The sequence below is a fragment of the Salvia splendens genome, chromosome 5, assembly GCF_004379255.2.
Source record: "Salvia splendens isolate huo1 chromosome 5, SspV2, whole genome shotgun sequence".
Taxonomy (NCBI): domain Eukaryota; kingdom Viridiplantae; phylum Streptophyta; class Magnoliopsida; order Lamiales; family Lamiaceae; genus Salvia; species Salvia splendens.
In genome coordinates this window covers 13,369,287-13,391,781 of record NC_056036.1, presented here as the reverse complement: position 1 = coordinate 13,391,781, position 22,495 = coordinate 13,369,287, and the positions used below count along the sequence as shown (strand labels likewise).

The window sequence follows — 22,495 nt, the reverse complement described above, 5'->3', positions numbered from 1 at the left end:
GTAGTAATTGATAGTAGTACTGTAGCATGGAAGGAGCTGGGAAGCTTCTGTACTTTTATAATCATTCTTTTTGGAAAGATAAAGTTTGTCCTCACGTGAACTCCATAATAGCATCAATGCTTGCTGCTGCCATCTTTTATTATAAAATATTATCTTTTAAATACTTTCCCGTTTTTATTCTCTTTTTTATGCCTTACAAAAAAGCTCATTTAAAAAAGATACTACTACCAACTAGCAAGCACTAGAACAAGAGTCAAAATATACACAGTAATAGAAAAACGATGAAATCAACGGCTGTAAAGATACATAGAATTGTAGAAATGCCAGGAACAGCAGGACTGATGCCGACAACAAAAGAAGGCAATAATAACCAATTAAGAATAAACGTTATAAACGTACATGTGCAAATATAATAAAATAAATAAGCATTATTCGTTACAGCCCAGGTCTATAATCAAGCATTGTTACTAATCAAGTTATAAAAAATAGAAAAATAAGTTTCACTATTCAATAAATTAATAAAGGAATGTTCCTCCTCCCTCCCTACACTAAAATGGAGACGCTTCTGATATTCTTTACTGATAAATGTAGACATTTCTTCGACTCAGAACGACAGCTAGGCCGCATTCCCCACCACTTCCATAACTTTTTTAAAGATATATATAAAGAATTTGTCACCAAATAAATTTACTAATTCTGAAACGATTTTGAATTTAGATCAACATCTTTACGAATTACAGTACAATAATGACATTATTTGTTCATTCGTAGCAGAAATATAAACGCACCACATACCATCAACCAAACTATAGAAACAAATACAAAGAACTAAGACAAATTTGTCAATGTAAATCTCATGGCTGATCAAAGCATTAACAGAGGAACCAAGATACCACTTTCGGCTTGGATTTGACTAGGACTTAAACCAATGTTCTTGATGGCTAAGATATCCATCTTAGAGTGAAAGAAACCGGGGAACTAAGATAAACTATAGGATGATAACATTTCAGCAGCTGAACAATATCTATTGAGAGACATTCACTTGTCATAAAACGCCAGAAGCTGCTTCACATGATTCTGCCATGCAGCAACATTTTCTCCGTCTACAGCAACCCAATCGACAACAGTAGATGCTGGTTGTTCCCACCATTCGTCAAGCTAAAGAAAAACAATGAACAACATCAATAGGTCATGAACAAACAAACTGTCACAAACCGAGTAAACATTTTTTTTCTGTGGTCGTCTAATTTGGGCCAGCCTGGGGAGGTGGGTAATCAATTTATATTTTACAGATTAGTAGTACCAACATATGATTAAATACTACTTGTTCATTGGTCCCAACCCTTGACAACTTGTGTCACATTGGATTGGGTCACCCTTTTATCTGGTTACTCAAATGAAATGAGACAGCTTAAAGGGGAAAATAGCAAGCATATATTCACATGCTAAAGGTGGAAATTCTTCCCTAGCATAATTCTGCTGATTTCAGTCAGATGGGTAGTGAAGTATACTATACTCACATTTGATCTTTGAACGAAGGGTTATAATAGGAGCTAACAGCACAAAAGAGAGATGATTCTTTTTTATTGTTTTGATATGACTTCTGTGGTTATCAGGTACATTACAAACTATTCATAAACTAAGCCCACTACAAGACTAGACATGCTAATCTGGATAGTTATTGCAGGAGAGCATGAAAAAGCAAAAACTTCAGACTGATGGGCATGCTGATTATTATCTAGCAAAAATTACAAACATGGAATATATACATATATATATATATGTATATAGTGTTAGTAGATAGTGGGATCCACATTATTATTAGTGTTTAATGGTGGGCCCTAGTGGTATAAGTTGTAAATAAATTGATGTATATGGGTAATGAGTTTGGGAGAACTTTCCATAAATGGAAATGGGATATTTTTATAGGACGGATGAAAAAGGAAAGTGTCCTTATTTTTATGGGACGGAGGGAGTATCAGAAAACCAGCAGAGTACTCACCAACCCTCTCACATATGTGCAGTCCTCGACACACTTTTGAGCATTTGAAACTGCATTTGTTAGTTCAGGTAACCATTTTTCTGAAACAGTCTTCTCTTGATCAGTTGCTACATTCAAGCAGTAATTTGTTGTCCTGCAAAACAGGTTTCATGAAATCAATAATTCAAACCATGTACAATCTACAACCAAGGAGAACCAAATCAGAGCATCATAATTTTCTACTGATTCTTCTCATAGGGATATAGAATCCCAGCTTTTAGCAATTATGAAGTAATCAGCAATTCACACTTCGAAGATAACAAAATATAAAATAAAAGTATAAATAGAACCCATGTACCTATCATACTGTTGCTGGGCACGATGAGCATGATTCAACAAAGCATGACCGCTTTCTACAAGATTCCGCCGTACATGAACCAAATCAATTGCTTTTGCCAAATCCTCCAACACGCAGGCCTCCGAACCACGGAGCTTTAAACAAAACTCCATGGACTCCAGAACTGATGCCAAACCAGCATCAAGACCATCAAAACCTACACAAATTACAGTCCAAATAAATCCAGGCCTGGACACAAGAACTGTGGCTGCATATATTAATTAAAGGGGATTGAAGTGAGTTTTCTCAAAGAATTTGTCACATTAATCATCATGAGTTTCCATAAAGAGGTTATATCGCTAAAGAAGATGCATTAATTAATTAAAGAGCATGATCAGGAAGAAAAGCCACCAGAAAGTGATTTCCGGCAAACAACAGAAAATTTAATTAAAGGGGATTGAAGTGAGTTCTCTCAAAGAATTTGTCACATTAATCATCATGAGTTTCCATAAAGAGGTTATATCGCAAAAGAAGTTGCATTAATTAATTAAAGAGCATGTTCAGGAAGAAAAGCCACCAGAAAGTGATTTCCGGCAAACAACAGAAAATTTGGAAATACTGAACACTATGAAAAAGCTCACCAGCAGGATACTGTAGGGCAGCAGAAACGCGACATATGGAAGGAACTGCAGAAGGATCTCTGTTACCAGCTCTAGCTGTAAGCACTGCTGCATTCCTCTCAGCGGTAGCAACTGCTTCGGGTCCTGGAGAGGCATTTGCACCCATTGATTCCAAGAGTGCCTGAATGGAGAGAAGAATGCACATAAGATCTCCATGATATACCCGATCCATGTAGTCTCATGAAATTAGTAGAAAGTTTAGAGTCCCATCTCAGAAACAAGCTCCCTATCCAATTCTAGAGGTCCTTTCCATACTTCAAGGTTTGATTTAGCAACAACCGAGAAAGGAGGATCCCAGCAGTATGAACATGTTTTGCCGCTCTTAACATTAAAATTTTAAAGCGCACACCAGCACAACAGTCAAAGACTCTGACAAAATTAACACATAAGCAAGTTGCAAGGCATCCACTGATTGATACCAGGCATACAATTAGAAAAAAGGTATGGCGCTACTGCAAACGCCTAGTCGCTTATCACTATGAAAACAAAATCACCATATGAACCATGAGTTGACATAAGTGGAATTTTATTAGGAGGAATTTCAGAACTTCAATTGATAGAGAACTTCAATTGCCAAACTGTGTCCTCCTAAGTCCTGATGTCTGATCAAACTAGAGTAGAAAGAGAACACAGTATAACTTGAAAGTCAAGATCGTTGTTTGCTGTAATGATGGGTACACAAGCACGCAAAATTGAGTGATAGAGAAGCAGCAAGTTACACCATTCAGTTATGTAGTGATACCCTAAAATGCTCCAACACAAGCAATAAATGTTGCACTTTGGCAACTAACCTGAGGTGTTGATGGAAGCATGTAAAGGCTATTGTCAGGTGTTCGATAGAAGGCTTGAACTTCCTTATCAATGAGGTCTTTTGATCTGTTTGATAAGTCCATGACAATATTGCATGCAGGAATTACAGTGTTTGATGCATATTCCCTCGCAGCTAATGGCTGTTGACTCCAGAATGAAGCGGCATCCTTCACTTACAAGGAGAAATAATTAGTGCTTTGCCATAGAGCTACATAAAACCATGTATATCCAAGATTCTTAATAACCGAACTACTTAGGAGCCCAACAAATGCTTTTTAGATCCACAATGGACACCACACAACCGTAAATGTCAGCATCCAACACCCAAAACTTTCATGAATGATATAACTTTCCATACATTTACGCATTATGATAATTCTGTAATAAATATTTATAATCAGTTAATTCTATATAGTATAACATAAAATATACATCAACTCTATACATGATTTTTACTCAAATTTCACCACATGTATATAAAGCGTGCTGCATTTTTTGTTTTTTGCAGACACATTTCTAATCACGCCAAACAGCAGAATCTAATTGTATCATTAAAAAGCTGCCCCTTCAGATAACATAATAATGCCTAACAAAGCCTACTACAGATTATTCAGGTAGCTAATATAGGGAATGATATGAGTGTATGAGCGTGTCTGCATGCGTAAGAGGGTTATCCTACCATGTTTGCCTTAAGTAATGCTTTGTAGACCGATTCCAACTCAGAACGACGTGCATCAAACTCTTCAATCTTCTTCCACTTTTTCCTTAAAGAGTTCTCAGCTTCCTTCCTCTCGGCACATAATTTATCCAAACGATGTACTTCAGACACCAATGTATTCAAACTAGCACGGAATCCAGCAGCTTCCCTTTCCTTGGCCCAGACCTCTAACTATAAAAGATGAAGAAGAGAGCATAGTAAGAAAGACATTGCCACCCATTGTATTTACAGTTTAGGGTTATCGGGTGAAATTTCAGTACAAGCAGGGGCATAAAAATGTTGTTTGAACAAGTTAGACAGGATCGGTATACTAAATAAACACAACATATAAATCGTACTCATTAAGGAGAATCTAACAGAACCAACCAAACCACCCCTTGCCCTTTCTATAGATGAATCCAAAATAAGAGAGAAGCGTAAGAAGAAAACATATAAACTCTAACACCAAGCGGTAAGAAAATTGAAAAATATATGCATGCGGAGTAAATCATAATGAACAACTCTAGAAGCCAAAGAATGCAAACCAAAAATGTTGAAAATTGGATATTTATATGTGACAGCAAACATTCTAATGAGAACTCTTGCAAGTATATTGCTTTCAATATTTTGAAGGCCAAATATAACCTAGACCTTCTATTCACTTATTCACATAAGCTCCAGGTTGTGTGTTATATAGGTGACATCCAAAATGGTACACACAATACACTCAGCTTTCCTAGAGAGTCGAGATGAATGATCATTTCATATTTCCCTTTTATGCGCTATATTGAGCACCTTTAAATATGGAATTGGAAAAATGATAATGCTCAATTATATACTTCTAAGCCCTTGACGCAACAAATGTAGATTGCTTCTCGAGATTATATATGCGACAACAATTGTGAATGAGACTGCCAATTTTCAGATAAAAATCACTTAATATGGCATACTACAGGCATGGCTGAGAAAAGGAGTGATTTGGTTATCTGAACCAAACCACAAAAACTGGAAAACCTTTTTTTAAGAAGTTAGGTGAGAAGTCGAAAACTGACTAAATACATAGTATATCACAATTGAACCAAACGATCGTGCCTAGGAGGCTATGGGCATTCCATGCATTATTTGCTATCTTTTTTTCCTCTCTTAACATAACGTTGTTTTGGTTTTTTATTAATCTTTAAGATATATCAGTTGATACTATTTTATTTTTCAAGAAAACTCACTATAGCTCTTCTTTACCTCATCTAGCACTATTGGTTAAACGACTTTGTTTCAACCTGAAACATAAAATAAAGGGATATTGGTCTCAGAAACTACGAACTTTGGCCTAATTTTGGCATTTCCCACGAACTTTTAAATTTGTCCAAAATATCACAAACTTTACATTTCGTGTGTTATTTCACACGGCAGGTCAATCACCATATCTGACTAACGCACATAGCTTTTTATCCTACTTTGCACAACTAAATCAACGTGGTTTTATACGTGGCTTTTCATCTTATTTGTTACAAATTTAAAAAGTGGTCTAAAATATCACAAACGTTTCACAATTTCCCACGTAGAATAAGTTTTCTCCGAAAATATCTTATTTTGATCGTATTGTGAAATAACACGGAATGTAAAGTTTGTGATATTTTAGACCAATTTTAAAGTTCGTAGGAAATACCAAAATTAGGCCAAAGTTTGTGGTTTTAGGGACCAATATCCCTAAAATAAATGCATATCGACTATCAAATTATGTAAGGTCACATATATAATGTATACTATGAGATGTCAGCACATTAACTAAAAATATTACAACTATAACCTTACATATTAGAATAAAAATGTAAACCACAAAACTACTACTTCAAGGCTCTAGTTAGGCCCATTTACGTTAAGCATTATCACAGCACTAGGCCCAGTTTGACACCCATCTAGGACCAGTTTGATTTTAACTCACTATAACAGAATGGACATAAGATTTGATAAAAGAAAATATCACCTCAAGTTGCCTAAGGCTGCTCATATTTTGAGACGTGCCTGCAGTGACGAGAGAATTGGAGGAAACTGTATCACCACTTCCATGGAGACGTTTCAAAAGTAATTGACCTGTGTTTCTAGCTTCTGCAGCCTTGTTGAGTGCATCTTCAGTGGCCAAAAATTGTTGTACATGTGCTTTCTGTACAAATGTAGTTCGACATAATAATCAAATAAAAGAAGAGAACTTGTGATAGTGGAGATGCGTAAGCCTCAATAGACACATTATGAAAATAAACATTTGAGGCACTTGACATCAGCAGAGCTAACTATAAGTACTTAGAAAACGGAAACTCCAACAAAATATTTGCCATTGGATTTCTTAGAGAAGAAACCAGCACAATACAATCCATGACAAACTAGAAGAAACTAATGTTGATCAGGAAAACTTGAGAAATAATGGTAAAGAAGTACTACAAAGCTGCACTACATTGAAATACCTGTCTCTCCAGGAGTTGATTTTCTGTCCCTCTTGAGGGAGCATCACCCCCAAGCTTCCCGTTACTATAAAGATGATACTGTAGTGGAGAGCCTATGTCAGCAGACGAAGCCTCAACTATTGTGTCATTCTCGTACTTGTACCTTCGCATAAGAGAATCATTTATTTTGGAAGAACCACAAAAAGAAAATTTTGAAGAGGAAAGAACAGGTGATGTAAGGCAGTGCATAAGAACAACGTGAATAGCATGCAATAAATAAAGACTAAAGGTCCATTTTGGTCCTTAACATATTGCAATTTATTGATTTTGGTCCAAAACATTATCTTTTGAATTATTCGGTCTCTCACAAATAAAAACGGGTCACATTTGGTCCGAATTTGACAGAACCGTTAAAAGTTAACGGTCAACGCAAATAAGTGATCCGGTGATGTTGTTTTTGGAGAGCTTGAGGTTGGTGAGGGAGGCGCACGTATTGCCGAGCTCCGGAGGGATTCAGCCAGTCAGGTGGTTGTGAGAGAGGTCTAGGGTTTGCAAATTTTTCAGCGCGCCGAAGCAGAGGGGATTTCGCCGGAGAGGAAATTCTCCGGCAGAATCAGCTCCACGAGGCTGGTGCAATTGGAGAAGGACGGCGGCAGCGATCCGGAAATCTGATTCCCCGACCAATCGAGGTGAGCAAGGGAGCTGCATTTTTCAATCTTCAACCAGGAGATGGTGCCGGAGACGTTGCTGTAGGATAGATCGAGATATTTGAGCTTATCAATATGGAGGAAGAGATTCTCCGGTAAAAATCCGGTGATGTTGTTGAAGGCAAGATTGACGTACTCAAGACTAGGACAATTGGCGAACATGCTCTCCTGTAAGTGGCCGATGACGCCGGAGAAGGAGAGCTCAAGCTCCTTGACGGAATATGGAATTTGGAGGAGAGAAGAGTTGGAATTGACGACGAAGGAGTTGGCGGAGAGGTTGAGGGAGAGGAGCATGTCGAGGGAGGAAAGAGGGGAGAAGGAGATTTGGCCGACGAGATTGGACTGGGCGAGATCGAGGGCGGTGAGGCGGCGTTGATCATTGCAGGTGACCGTTAACTTTTAACGGCTCCGTCAAATTCGGACCAAATGTGACCCATTTTTATTTGTGATGGACCGAATAAATCAAAAGATAATGTTTTGGACCAAAATCAATAAATCGCAATATGTTAAGGACCAAAATGGGCCTTTAGTCATAAATAAATAAGTCAAAGGTACTATCAAAATATAAATTTAGGTAAAAAGGTAGTTTTGGCATTTGAGAAGTAAAAAGATAATTGTGATCCCCCAGGGGTCAAGAGATATAAAAAAGAATATTCCATGAAATGACACACACGAGTTACTGAACATACAAGACTTTAGATTGGGCGTGCATATCTTGGTACTGCAAGGTGTTTACAACTAAAGAGAGCCACTATTTTTATCATTACCACAGAAATAACCAAAAAATAAAATTTTATCACAACTGTTAGTATGTGGATGCTAGAAACAATCAGCAAGCTAAAGCTGGTACAGAATTCACACCCATCAATGAATACATCAAGTAAGTTGGGAGACCCATGAGAAAATGTTGGTTTATAAAAGAGTATAAATGTACATCCCAGATAAAAGTAAAATGGTTTGTGCCCTAATACAAATGCCAACGGGTCAGAAAGAAAGGGATGATGTACATAGAGTAGCAGAGCACTCATAAAATAAGTTAAAGAACAAAGATGTAATTAATGAGTAAAGGACAAAACTGGTCCTGAACATATGCTCATTTTATGATTTTGGTCATATACTTTATCTTTTGAATTTTTGCATCTTGAACATTTCAACTCGGATCACAATTGGTCCTACACTAACAATTCCGTCAATTTTTAAACGGTTTTAACCCGATTTTGATTGATTTTGATGGTTTTAACAGTCTCAATTGGGTTAAAACCGTTTAAAAATCGGTTAAAATCGGGTCAAAACCGTTTAAAAATCGACGAAATTGTTAGTGTAGGACCAATTGTGATCCGAGTTGAAATGTTCAGGATGCAAAAATTCAAAAGATAAAGTATAGGATCAAAATCATAAAATGGGCATATGTTCAGGACCAGTTTTGGCCTTGACTCTTAATCCAATTATACTGTAAGCAACAGTGTGTGACATGCGGCAGGCATGATAAAATTATTGGGATGAAGCTCCACCAAACATTCTGATATAAATAGAGCAAATAGTGCCAAAAACAGAAATACTACATGATTGGTGCATATTCATAAGAATACCTTAATGTTTCAGCATCTGCTCTTATATCAATTTTGTCTATTTCCTTTGTGATTTGAGTTTTCAACCATTGGGTGTATGAAGTGATGGCAAGAAGTAACTGAGGAGGGCTTTTCAGACAATCAGCAAGCATATCTTTAATTTCAGTAGGTAAATCAAGATCAAAATCAATTCCTAATTTTGCAGCTTCTGATTGAGGATTAACATGGATTCCATTTCCTTCATATGCAGGAAATGAGCTACGAATTTTTTCAGCCATCTGAGTAGCAAGAGATTCACAAAGTTTGCGAATATTTTTTTCCCTTGCTGTTTCTATAAGAATTACATCATCTGCCGATTTTCCGCCTTTGGCAGTCGAATAAAGTTCCTGGTCGCTATTTGCAGGGATGATGGTCACTGTTTCATTAGAGTGGGCACTGGATCTCTGAGCATCTCTAGCTTGGCTTACATAGCGCCTAAGACGTTTATGATACTCAGCAAATATTTTTGCTGCTTCATCACTTTGTTGATCATAAGCCTCCAACATCACCTGTTTGTGCCTACAATTAGAGAATCATACTTTAATTTTGCATTGCTCTGCAAAGCTTGAACTGTCATTTCAAAATGAGTGATCTTGTTTATTCTACTATACTAAATTAAAGGAGAATTCAGTCTTCTTCTTCACATGGAGAACGCATTATCATATCAAAGCATATTATGGAAAGCTACTCTGGAGCCAAACCTTACTTATACCTAAAACCTCAAACAATTAATGGATCGGAGTAGGAACAAACCTGTAATTCGATCTCTCGTCGAGCATCCGTCTGCGCTCAGCCTCCTCCCTCGAGACCTCAATCATCCTGGCCTTGAGCTCCTTGCGCTGCCGCCTCACAATCTGCCTCAACCTCTCAACTTCCTTCTCTGCCAACTCTCTCTCCTGCAATGCCATCCCCCTGCTACTGCCTCCCCCACTCTCCCCTTTCCCAACACCCGATTTCTCCCGCCTCCGCCCCTTATCACCGTCATCCGCTCCGTGGACGAGAATATTCCTCCTAATATTCTCCACCGTCTTCTCCGACTTCACCCTTTTAAGCAAGAAATCCCACACCGGAATCATGTTCCCCCGGCAAATCTTGCGGAGCGAATCCGCTGTGGGAACCGCCGCTTTGGCGGAAGAAGCGTAGGGGCCGAGAGGCCTGTAGCCCATCTCTTTCTGGAGCCATTCCAGGATAGCCTCCGGCTGCGCCGCCGATTGCATTGTTTCCGTTAGTATCCTAGGGTTTCGGTAGTGGAGCGCAGTGGATCTTCATCCAATTGAAGTACTGAACAGTGCACAGCCGTAATCGAACTGTGAGCAAACTTTGAACTATAAGGATCCTTTGAAATTCGATTGGATTAAATAATCGACGACGTATCTAACAATGCCGGCGAAGATGAATTAAAACACAAATTTTCGATTAAACTGTGACCGGTTCGAAAATGTATAGTGGTGGAGTAGTTCAGAATCAAACATCAATTGGGAATTCAAAACTTTATTGTTACTCTAGATTAAAGTGTAGGAAAACAAAGAGATGAGCTCACTTTTCAAATCAAAAAACCCCGCCCCGCCCGATTACCTAAGGGCACCCGCAACGCGTGCCGCCGGCGTTCCGCGTGCCGTTCCGCCGGAACGGTTTCGCCGCGGAACGCGTTGCGGCGCACCGTTCCGCTCCCATTCCGTTCCCATTCCGTTCCGCGTGCCGACGGCACGGAACGCGGCACGGCTTGTGCCGCCACGCGCTCGGGCGACGTGGCGCTCCCCGCTTCGTGCGTGCTTCCCACTCGCCGGCCCGCGAGTGGGACACGTCAGCGATGACGCAATAATTAATTTTTTAAAAAAAATATATTTTTATAAAATTTTTTTTTTAAACGGTCATATTACCGTTTTTTTAACTTTTTTTAAATTTTTTTTATTTTTATTTTTATTTTCTTATTCTATAAATACACCTAATTTATTACATTTCACACACAACTACACATCTACTCTTCCTAAACCAACATCAATTCCTCTCCAATTTTCTATTTCAATCTCCTTCACAAAATGTCCGGCGACGGGAATTACGGCGGTGGTGGCTCCGGTGAGTGGGATCTCAACGCGTTCGGCGATTGGGAGACCATGTACAACACACTAGGTGGTTCCGGGTCGTCGACGCCGGGCACCCAGGGGTCGGCGACGCCGGGTGGGTACCAACCACCCACTTTCGATGTGGATGCCTACGCTCGACCACCCGGCTCGCGGCTTTCTCAGGGTTTGTCCCAGATTCGGGAGGATATCCCCGTAGAACCCACCCAGGGAGGAAGCCGAGGCGGTGGAAGCTCTAGGGCTGCGTCTGAGGCACCCGAGGAGGAGGAGGATCTGGGCCGGCATCCGTACAACAACGAAGAAACTAAGGCGGTGTACACCGCCTGGCTCACCGTCTCGTACGATCCCATCGTCGGGAACCAACAAGCCGCCAAGTGCTTCTGGGAAAAGGTCCGTAATGTCTACCACCAGACTAAGCCGAAAGGGGCCCGGAAGCGCAAATATACAATGCTCCGTGCTCACTTTGGCCGAGTCGACGCACAGGTCAATAAATTTTGCGGCATCTACTCGGCCGAAGCGGCGAACTACCAAAGCGGAGCTGCGGGCGCCGACATTCTGAGGGCGGCTTTGCGCGTCTTCTACCAGGACACCGGTCTACAGTTCAAATATGTTGATATTTGGCAGCTCGTCAAGGACGAGGAAAGGTGGGCCGGCGGTGTCCGCTCGAGCTCGGGCTCAACCTCAAAGCGCACGAAGCACACGGCGAGCGGCCACTACTCGTCTGGTGACACCGGTGAGGCCAGCGAGGGTACACCGCAGGTGTTTGGGGGTACTGGGGATCCAACGCCCGACGAATACGGGGGATCCAGCCGTGGGCGCCGTCGGCCGCAAGGGACGAAGGCGGCGAAGACGGCTAGAGCGAGGAAGGGCCGAGGCGAATCAAGCCAGTCGGCCTCGGGATCGGGCTCGCGGGGAGGCTCGGACACACTTACGGTGGCGTACATGACCGCCACAATGGCGGACACTTCCCGCTTCTCGTACGCCCAATTCACGGCCTGGTGGAACGGAATTGTGTATATGGCAGCACAACTTGGCCTTCCGACTCCCCCTCAACCTCGACCGCCTCCGGAGGATGATTCGCCGGCGAAGTAGTTTTTTTATTTTCCCACGTTTAATTGTGTGTTTTTTATTTTGTGTTTTTTATGTTTTTAGGATTTTAATTGTGTGCTTTTTTTATTTTTTTTAAGTTTAAGTTGATTTTTTTTTAATGTTGTGTGTTTTTTAATAAAGTGTGTTTGTTTTTTATTAAAGTGTGTTTATTTAAATTGAATTGGGTTGGAAATTAAAAAAATGAAATTGAATGAATAGTAATTTAAGGAACGGTTAAGGAACGGTTAAGGAACGAAGGGTTGCAGGTTCCGTTCTTTAGTTAAGGAATGGAGTAAAAAAGTACAGTGGGGCCCTCAAATAGTGGTTTAAGGAACGGTATAGGAACAGCGTTGTGGATGGCCTAATAACGGGTTGTCGGATCGAGCTCCATATCAATTTTCCCATTTATTTCAAATCTAGCTCTAGTTTAATTTGTTGTGTATAAGAGCATCCACAATGGTTTTCGCCCAGCCATAGCCTAGCCACAAACTACTCATGCCACATCATCAGCACTAAAAATCCTCCTGCCACGTCATCAAAACAAGCAAATAGCCCAGCCGTAGCCCAGCCACATCACTCAAAATTATATAAAACAAATAATGAACAATCACACAAAATACGGAATTAAATTTACGCCACAGATACGGGAAAATGCAACAATTTTATTTAAATTTTAAAAAAATTACATTTTAAAAAATTACATAAATAAAAAAAACTAACTCCGAGTAGTCCTCCGCGCCCATAACTCTTCAATTAAATCCTTTTGGAGTCGAATATGAGCTTCCGTTTGGCGCATGTCGGCATGTGCTTGGAGGAAGTCGGCTTCATCGTGAGGTACCCCACTCCGTGCGTTGGGGACGGCCACGCCATGGCTTGGACCGGCTTCATTATCGTCGTTGGCCTAATCCGTCAGTTGTACACCTTCATCTTCGACAATCATGTTGTGCATGATAATACAAGCGTACATTATATCAGCAATGCAGTCGACATGCCACAAACGCGTTGGACCCCTAACCGCCGCCCATCAAGACTGGAGCACACCAAATGCGCGTTCCACGTCCTTGCGCGCCGACTCCTGCCGTGCCGCAAAGTAGGCCTTCATCTCACCTGATGCGCATCGGATCGTCTTCACAAACACGGGCCACCTAGGGTATATCCCATCGGCCAAGTAGTAGCCCATATCATGCCGGTTGCCGTTGGCGACAAAACTGATGGCCGGCCCGACGCCCTGGCACTGCTCGTTGAAAAGGGGCGACGAGTTGAGGACGTTGAGGTCGTTGTTCGACCCGGCTATCCCAAAATACGCATGCCAAATCCACAGCCGGTAATCAGCTACGGCCTCGAGGATCATCGTGGGATTCTTTCCCTTATAACCGGTCGTGTAGAACCCCTTCCAGGAAGTGGGACAGTTCTTCCACTCCCAATGCATACAATCCATGCTGCCTAACATTCCCGGGAACCCATGCTTCTCCCCGTGCATCTGCATCAGATCCTGACAGTCTTGGGGGGTAGGGCTTCGAAGGTACTGATCACTAAATATTTCAATCACGCCCTCACAGAAATACTTCATACATTCCAGGGAAGTCGTCTCACCGATGTGGAGGTACTCGTCCCACATGTCTGCCGCGCCTCCGTAGGCCAACTGCCGGATTGCCGCAGTGCACTTTTGAATAGGTGTGTGGCCGGGTTTGCCAGCCGCATCGTGCCTGAAGCGGAAATACATATATCGCTGCTCCAAGGCGTTAACAATACGCATAAATAGGGCTCTGCTCATCCTAAAACGTCGCCTGAAAAGGTTGGCGTTCAACCGCGGCTCCTCTGCGAAGTAGTCTTCGTATAGGCGCTGATGTGCAGCTACGTGATCACGATCAATCGCTTGTCGGCGATGGACAACTGGCCGAGGTCAAGGTACCGCCGGCTGCAAGGCTCTTTGCATCCATTGGTCTATCCTGCGGTTGGTATATGCCTCAAACGCTTCGGCCATTCGACGTTCGTACTCCTCAGCGTCCCCCCCACTACTACCACCCGCGTTACTCATTTCTCTGTGTTGATCTTGTACAGAAATTAAGATAGAGAGAGTACTCGTTAATACAAGTGGTGCGAATGAAAATGAAGTGCAAATCGCGTATATATAGTGTTTCGAAAATTTAAAAAAAAAACAAAAAAACCGCTGGGCTATGCGCTGGGCGATCCGGGCGCTGCAATGGCGCCGAGCGGATCGCCCAGCGCATAGCCTAGCGGATTTTGACCGCCTAGCGCTAGGCGAAATTCATTTCCGAAAAACCGTTCGGCGGTTTTCGGCTCCTGCAATGGTTCGCCTAGCGACCGACTAGCGCCGGCGCTCGGCTAGGCGGTGCGCTAGGCGCCATTGTGGATGCTCTAAATACAGGAGTCTTTTTTTTACAAAAATGTTTGGTCTCATTTATGATTGGTTTGTGGATTTGGAAATTGCAATCGCAACCAAAAAAAGATTTTCCTTGGAATTTCTAGGTAAGGAAAACAATTATTCGCGGTTTAGATGACAAAAAAGTTTTATAGATAAAGAATTGACTATATCTAATATCCATGGTCTTCTTCAATATCTTTGGTGGCACTTGGCCATAAGGGTAGTCACGTTTGAAGTATTTTTGCATTATTTCCGGACATTCATAATTTTTACCCTCTTTTTACATATTTGCCACTTAAAACTGAAATGTCAATTACAAATAGTATACTTATTTTTTTTCTTTTGACTCTTACTTATATTTATAATCTCTCTTTTTTTCCTAGGCATTTCTATATCACTTTGCAGCCTCATTTATTAAATTTAACACCAAATAATGGCATGAAATGAAAATAGGAATTATTATTTAGTTATCTCCATTATTAAATAATACTGCAATTTATTAAATTTAAGTATTTAACACCAAATAATGGCATGAAATGAAAATATGAATTATTATTTAGTTATGTCCATTATTACATCATACCATGACCTTGGTTTATACTGTTTGGAAAGACAAAATATCTAAAGTGTCTTGACCTCCTAATGCTTTTATCAAACATGGCCTAGTGCTATATAAAGTTCTCAAATATAACCTCACATCTATCCAGAGACGATCAAATTAGTCTAAAATTAATGGGTCGATCATAATAGAATGATAAAAATTACTAAGATATAGCTAAAAATTTATTGCTTTAAAAAAATTAAATTTGATTGGCACAAGCACGATAAAAATTGGTCTATAAATCGAGTGAATTAGAGTATAAAAATCTGTCTTTGCACTCTCATAATTAAATTTCACTTATTTTACGTTAGAAAAGAAAAGGATGAATTAGTTCAATACTAGTAGCAAAATTCAATGTCATTAATGAATTATTATTGATGCTAATAAATAAATGCAGTAGATGACATTATATTGTTATACAGTACTGTGCCTTCAAATGCGCTTCGTTCCATTTTATCTCTTTTTCTTTTTTACATCTGAAAAAGAAGAAAATTGAATAGATGCAATAAATAAAAGATTAAATTTGTACAATTTTCGAGACATCATCACGCCTCGGATTTCTCGGCATCTCTCACTCTCCAGAGAGTAATCATCTCCTTCTTAGTTCGGATTGGTATATATCCTTTGATATCTTCGATGCTCTTTTACACTTGCGTTACAACTTTCCTTTTCTTTCCGATGAAAAATTCAATCTTGGGTTTGGTCAGAACGTATAATCTGTAATGGGTTTTCTGGGTTCAAGGTATCAATGGAGGAATTTGTGTCCTTGAAGTGTTTTTCGTTCTAAAAAATAGATGATTTTGCTTGCTTGATTTTGAAGAAAATAGAGAGTTAAAGACTGTTCATGACCGATCACTTACTTTATGAAATCGTGATGTTTCAATTTTGCCTATTGTGTTTTGAATGTCACATTATTACATAAGCAATTCCTTTTCACAATTGAGCTCATCTTGATTCTTGTTAATGATGGATTACTTACTTTCTGAATTTTTGATGTTTCAGTTTTGCCTTTTTGTTTTAAGTGGTATATTACCTACATAAACATAAACTAGAGACTGGTTATCCGGAAAAAAAATTCTTATTCACAATTGAGCTCATCTTGCTTCTTGTGTTTGTGTTTGGGGCAGTTTGTTTACATGATAAAGAAAACTGATGCTGTTTATATTTAAATTCTGGTAGTTTAAGTATCTTTTCTATTCTTGCAGGGGAAAATCCAAATTTTGATTTTCTGAGTCTGAAAGTATAACTGAGACATTTGGGAGTTTCTGTGTGCTGTGGAGAGAGGCTGCTGGTTCGCGGAGTTAGTTAAGCTTCTGTGAGCTTGGGATCCTCTCTCATTAAAACTATGATATGAGGTCTTTATGATTATGTGACTGCATCCGGTTTGGAAAGGAAATTTTGTTGCTTGATTAACACTGAGGTCATGGGTGCTGCTTGTTGCTGCATTAGGGATGACTGGGATGATTTTGCTAACCCGAACAACTCAATATACAGAAACTGTTTATGCCCCCATTGCTTCGTTCAGAATTTCTTGTATCTGGTATGAGTTCCTAGTTCCATGATGCTTGCTTTCTTAAACTACCAATGATTTTCTTGGAACATTGGCATCTCATTAGAGTTGCTTATGGTAATCAATGATGCTCCATTCGATTGACTAGTTGTGGTACTGCTACTCTTACTGTTGTTGTTTTTTTGTATCAAAGTTACTTCTTTATGAATACAATCAATAATTCTTTTTATCCCATAAAAGAAGAGGTAGGGAAGTTTGGTTTTTTCCAAATTGAATTTTATAAATTTTGGCAGCTAGGAATGGCTTGTGTGTTATAGATTGCTTCGTAGATGGTTAATACATCACTATCTGAATGCTGAATACCTATTATTGGATTTGCAGTATGCATCACTGTTTCATAGAGGAGAAGAACGAACCTTACCCTTGTCCTCTCAGGGGACAGCTTCTTTAAGTTCCTCAGCATCGATTGATAACTCTTTACCCGATATGTTTCGCCCTCCTCCAAGACCTCTGCCTTATGATGCAGATCCAAGATATTTTCGCTTGCAGCGTGATGGCCTTGTCTCTCGAAAGGAGAAAGGGTCAAGCCATGCACACGAGGAAACTGAGCCGCTAAGATCAAACGAAGTTGACGAGGAATCTGAGTCTGTGACTACCAAAAGCAAATGGAATGAATTTACATGTGAAGAAGCATCCAAAGAGTATAGTTCAAAATCGTCCCTAAAGCCATCAACTGCCAAACCAGCAACAGGATTTGCTCATATTTATACTTCATCAGAAGATGAAGATGTCTGCCCTACATGCCTTGAAGGTAAGATCGTGTCCTTCCATTACTTTAAATCTATTGATGCTGTGCTGTTCAGGTATTAAAAGTTGATTAGGTGTTCAAACTGAAGTCAATACTCAGTTCTCCTGGGTTTTAGCACAGCTACATCTTTCTATTGCACTGAGTATGTTTTCATAAAATCATTATTACATATTTAATCTCTGTGTTAAGTAGTATTTGATTTTCTGCAATTTTTTCCCAAACAAGAATACCTGGACTTGATTGACCATGAAAAATGAAGTGGTTGTCTTTAGCTTGAATTTCCTAGGCGGTTCTTTCCTTGCTGATCTGAGTACATGAGTACTCCCAAAACTAATCGATTGAATGGTTTAAGGTATTACATGTCTACATTCTAATCCATCATTTTCTTGCAGAGTATACCAAAGAAAATCCAAAGATACTTACACAATGTTCTCACCATTTCCATCTTGGTTGTATATATGAATGGATGGAAAGAAGTGATAACTGCCCAGTCTGTGGCAAGGTAATACCTGATCTTTTCCATTATATTTCCCTTTGGTGTAAGCATTGTTCATTTTCTTGGCTGTTTCCAACATTTCTGTTGTATTTCTGTACACAGAACATGATTTTCATTAATAGGAATGATCAATCGCTATGCCTTTATTTAATTGTACTTGCCTATTTCGGAAAGGAGTCTAAGGTTGTGCCTCTAGGAATATGGTTTTGATGTGTATAGGGCCTGCATGCTTAATGTGTTATGAATGCCTGTTAAATGCTCAGGTTTTCAGTAAGTTTCTCATGATTAGAAGCTGCAGCATACTATTCTTTGGTGTTCCCAAATTTAGTAAGATTTCTTTTTTATGCTATTTCCAGTATGGTTGATTAGTATTCTTTTGTACCCAAGGCTGATTAGATGATTGTCATAAATTCCATTAGTGCGTCGTGTGATGAGGTGTGGTCGTGTTATGAAGTTTGAGTTTTTTTATCTTGTTTATAGGTTGTGAATTGTGAACTGCTTTAGTCAGTTCAACCTACTTTCTCCATAGTTAGATCAACATAATCCAACAAAGCTTATCGTGGGCATTTGCTTTGGTTGTATCCTGAATAGATAAAAATACTATAGGTTAATCTGTTGTATGCTTTGATGGATTTTACAAAATTGGGCTTTTTGGATCATGTGAACAGCAAATAGTAGTAGGAGTATTACTTAATTGCCAATCCAATCTCCATCACTCAAAGTAAATGCCCCCTTGGATATACAACGTGTACACGATTTGAATTTCACTGTAAATAGGAAGCTTTCAGTTTTTTTCTGCTGAACACCGACCACTAGTTAAGATCGAAGCTCTAATCGAGTTTTGGCGAATCAAAGAGTGAAGAAACTGCAAATGCCATTTAAGAAACATTGTCAATATGCAGATTGTGTAGCTCTTTGCATACGACAGTAATATTGCTCTTCGAGTCTGGTTTGTACAAATAATGAAAATAATAGCGATGAATTTCTTGAAAAAAGAAAATTGATGTTTCTTGGGAACTAACCATATCTGCCACCCCAGCACTCCCTTGAGTTTGTCCAAACCCAAACTTGATAACTGAATATGACATTGTTTGTTTCCTATTGGTAGGTGATGGCATTCGATGAGACGACCTGAAGTCTTCCCTGGAGCAGTGGTCGTGGATGAAAGCTACCAGCTACAAGACAGAAGAATACATGTGAAGCTGGAAAAAGTGTAAAGTGATTGTATATATGATGGTGTCAAGAGAAATGTGTGATGGGTCTCTAAATGCTGATGGTGTTCAGCACAACAATGTTAGCAGTGCATCCTTCATTTTTCTTGCAGATACTTGTGCTTGTATTTGGCACAGTTGCCATTTCCATTTCGTGGAGGAAAATTCCTCTTCAATTGGAGTACATATTTGCTGTTTGCATTATCTTTGATGTTATATATCATATGTCTGTATGCTCATGGGAAATTGTTGCAGAGTAGAAAATAGCAAGAATAACATCGAGTTGATTGCAAACTAGCTACAAAGATTTTATGATTGTATCCCAGTAAGCAAATGAGCATGATTAATGTTGATTCATATATAACCCCTTGATTTCATCATTGTACATAGACCATGACAATTTGATACAGAGAAGCAAGCGACACATTCCTTTATTCAACTGACCCTAGACAAGGACAGTCTTTTCTAGTATTACAACAACAACAATGGTGGACACAGTATACTTCTCTCGTCTGCGCCTCTAACAGTAAACGAGGCGCTAACTGCTAGCAGCAGACTGAAATGCTCTTAGGAAGGCCTCTGGAGGCTGCCCTCCGCTTAACTGGTACTTGCCATTTATCTGTCAAAATATGTTTATGCTATTCAACATTTTCCAGAAAAGGAAAAAAAGCATTATTATGTTGTTGCATATCTGAAGCAGGACTTACCACATAATGAGGGACTCCATTAATATTGGATGAGAACTTCTTGAGTTCCTCATTAACCTAACCAAATAATAATAATAATAATAATAATAATAATAATAATAATAATAAAGCAAATTTAAGCTTTGAAGCATGAGCTAACAAGAGAATAATATGGAAATTTTACCTCCTTCATCCCGTTGTTCGGATTTGCAAGAAACTCCTCTGCTCCTTCCACTCCAACCTTTTTAGCACTTTCAACAAGAAACTCCCTTCATTTGAAAACACACAATGCATTTTAGTTTAGTCTAATGGCTTCTTCCTTGATTCCAAATGAGTGAGAAATTAGAGGGAGAGGTAGAAGTTAATCTGACCTGTCACCTATGTATCTCCCTTGTGTGAAGTAACCATGGAATAGCTCCTCAACAAGTTGATGCTGCTTATCTTGCCCTTGCTTTCCAGCAAAGTAGATTAACCTATGGCTCTCCACACTACTTCCCCTGTGATACCAACAATCATTCTACACTCACAAAATGCACATCACAAATCGGAAATGCAATTCTTCTGTAAATTAGCTTACGTAAGTCCAGACACGTCGTAATCCATGCCAACACCCTCAAAAACCTACATAATGAAGAAACAAACTCTATTTACAAGCAAATGATCGCATCATACCAAGAAAGAAATTGAAGGAGAAAAAGGGAACCTCTTTCATTCGAGCTGTTATTTGTTGAGCTCGAGGGCCGAACTTCTTCTCAAAAATTTCCTTCTTAGCAACGCCCTCCTTGGGCGCAGAAGGGTCCAGCAAGAAAGGATGCCATTTCATCTGTAAATGTTGAAATCTATACGAATCAAACCATGTTTCTCGCGCTGTAGCTTCATTTTATAACATAAATTAGTTTAGCTTCAAAATATAGATGCGTGAGTAGCATTTGTGAAACCTCAAAAGAGTATTTATGATTTGAGGAAGCAATAGCTTTGTCGAGATTCTTCTTGCCCACATAACACCATGGGCACACGCTGTCGGAGGTGATATCAATTTGAATGAGTTTCTTCCCGCTGCTGCTCATCCTGGTTGATCTACTGATAAAGTTCATCACTAACACTGAGCTGAGGGTATTTTATTCCAAACCTTTTCTCACAGCAACCTCAAACTCAAACTCAGAAAATAAGTTGATTTTGAATTTGATGAATTAGACAAACTTGTTTTTCAAACTAATGTCTATCAATTCATAAAGAGGTCTACATATGCTGTCACATTCCTTGTGCTTTTACAATATGCCAAATTAATGTGTATGAACTCATATGATGTGCATTGTGATGAGAGAGGGATAATCAAAAATTTTCTAGCCTATGGAAAATTGTGTGGGTGTAGTGCATGTTAAACTAAAGGCTACTCCATTAATTATCATGTAATCTACTAGTGTGTGCAAGAAACTTATGCTACACAACTTTATCTGAAGCTTCCACAATTACATGATCTCACAATTTACTTTCAAATGGATTTCCAGGTTCCTGATTAATTAATTGTGTATTTATACAGCCTCCACCACCATAAAATTAACATTTAGATATATGCTAACATAAGATAGATAAACATCACTTCAATCATTTTAAGAACAGTTCTCGTATGATTTTATTTTGAAAGCACATCGAAGAATCAAGCTTGACTTTCAAAAAGTGGAGTAAAACATATTGGAGCATAACTGTGTAATTAATTATTCAAGAAAGGAGGAAACAAAAAGCAGAAAGAAACATAATTCATGTTTGCAGTAACCTGGAAAACAGAGGAATTTGGAGATTGTTGAAATAGTACAAACGCATACAACCTTAACTGAATCAACTACTTCTTGTTTCTTCTCTGTGGTGCACGCAAATATGAATATATAATGGGCAATATCTAAAATTCAACCGAATAAAAGTAATTTTCCAATCGAAATGTATTAGTTTGAATGTTGACTATGCATATATTAAAATGGCCTGCTTTCTAGAATAAGGAGTATTCAATTATAAAATACTATCGGCTAATCAAACATAGGATATATAACTTGATAAACTATTCCTCCTATACAAATTAATTTTAAGATATAATCCTTATAGACTTCTTTCATATTAAGAGAGTGGATCGTGAATTATGAGCTAAAATTTTAATGGACTCAATAGTATATCTAGCATGATATGGAAAAGTACTAACACAATAGTATATCTAACTTTAAATTTGGTTGGTGTTATAACAAATTTTCAATATTGATATAAATAAATAATTAGAACCATTATATAGACTATTTTTCTTATCAATAATTAATTAAATTTTAAAATGGAACTATAAATTTCAATTAGAAATGTCAAGCCGATAATATACTTGTTTCAATT

The 22,495-nt window shown here is 39.0% G+C and overlaps 3 protein-coding genes across 6 annotated transcripts; 1 reads left to right on the top strand and 2 right to left on the bottom strand.

Annotated features, from left to right (window-relative positions):
* Positions 1-686: 686 nt before the first annotated feature.
* LOC121802839 (AUGMIN subunit 5-like) lies at positions 687-10,786 on the bottom strand. The gene is made up of 10 exons (XM_042202537.1): positions 10,011-10,786; positions 9,240-9,776; positions 6,965-7,106; positions 6,490-6,666; positions 4,488-4,697; positions 3,790-3,975; positions 2,960-3,119; positions 2,340-2,535; positions 2,003-2,135; positions 687-1,158 (listed from the first exon to the last, which is right to left on the bottom strand). Exons 1-10 carry the CDS (start codon positions 10,472-10,474, stop codon positions 1,039-1,041), a joined length of 2,325 nt encoding a protein of 774 aa, XP_042058471.1. The 5' UTR covers positions 10,475-10,786; the 3' UTR covers positions 687-1,038.
* Positions 10,787-15,856: 5,070 nt separating this feature from the next.
* Positions 15,857-19,643, top strand: LOC121802116 (E3 ubiquitin-protein ligase At3g02290-like). 3 transcript variants are annotated; one of them, XM_042201695.1, is made up of 6 exons: positions 15,857-16,027; positions 16,620-16,769; positions 16,864-16,954; positions 17,306-17,735; positions 18,125-18,234; positions 19,337-19,643. In XM_042201695.1, exons 2-6 carry the CDS (start codon positions 16,765-16,767, stop codon positions 19,361-19,363), a joined length of 663 nt encoding a protein of 220 aa, XP_042057629.1. In that variant the 5' UTR covers positions 15,857-16,027; positions 16,620-16,764; the 3' UTR covers positions 19,364-19,643. The 3 variants fall into 3 exon arrangements, with proteins under 3 accessions (XP_042057629.1, XP_042057627.1, XP_042057628.1); XM_042201693.1 differs by having other exon boundaries at positions 15,858-16,027; positions 16,620-16,954; XM_042201694.1 differs by lacking the exon at positions 15,857-16,027 and adding an exon at positions 16,046-16,156 and having other exon boundaries at positions 16,620-16,954.
* A 136-nt stretch (positions 19,644-19,779) lies between these two features.
* Positions 19,780-21,972, bottom strand: LOC121802114 (uncharacterized protein YwbO-like). 2 transcript variants are annotated; one of them, XM_042201691.1, is made up of 8 exons: positions 21,900-21,972; positions 21,064-21,205; positions 20,829-20,948; positions 20,703-20,746; positions 20,497-20,622; positions 20,310-20,394; positions 20,147-20,203; positions 19,780-20,058 (listed from the first exon to the last, which is right to left on the bottom strand). In XM_042201691.1, the coding sequence occupies exons 1-8, from the start codon at positions 21,944-21,946 to the stop codon at positions 19,978-19,980; spliced, it is 702 nt and encodes a 233-aa protein (XP_042057625.1). In that variant the 5' UTR covers positions 21,947-21,972; the 3' UTR covers positions 19,780-19,977. The 2 variants fall into 2 exon arrangements, with proteins under 2 accessions (XP_042057625.1, XP_042057626.1); XM_042201692.1 differs by having other exon boundaries at positions 21,064-21,202; positions 21,900-21,967.
* Between the last annotated feature and the right edge of the window lie 523 nt (positions 21,973-22,495).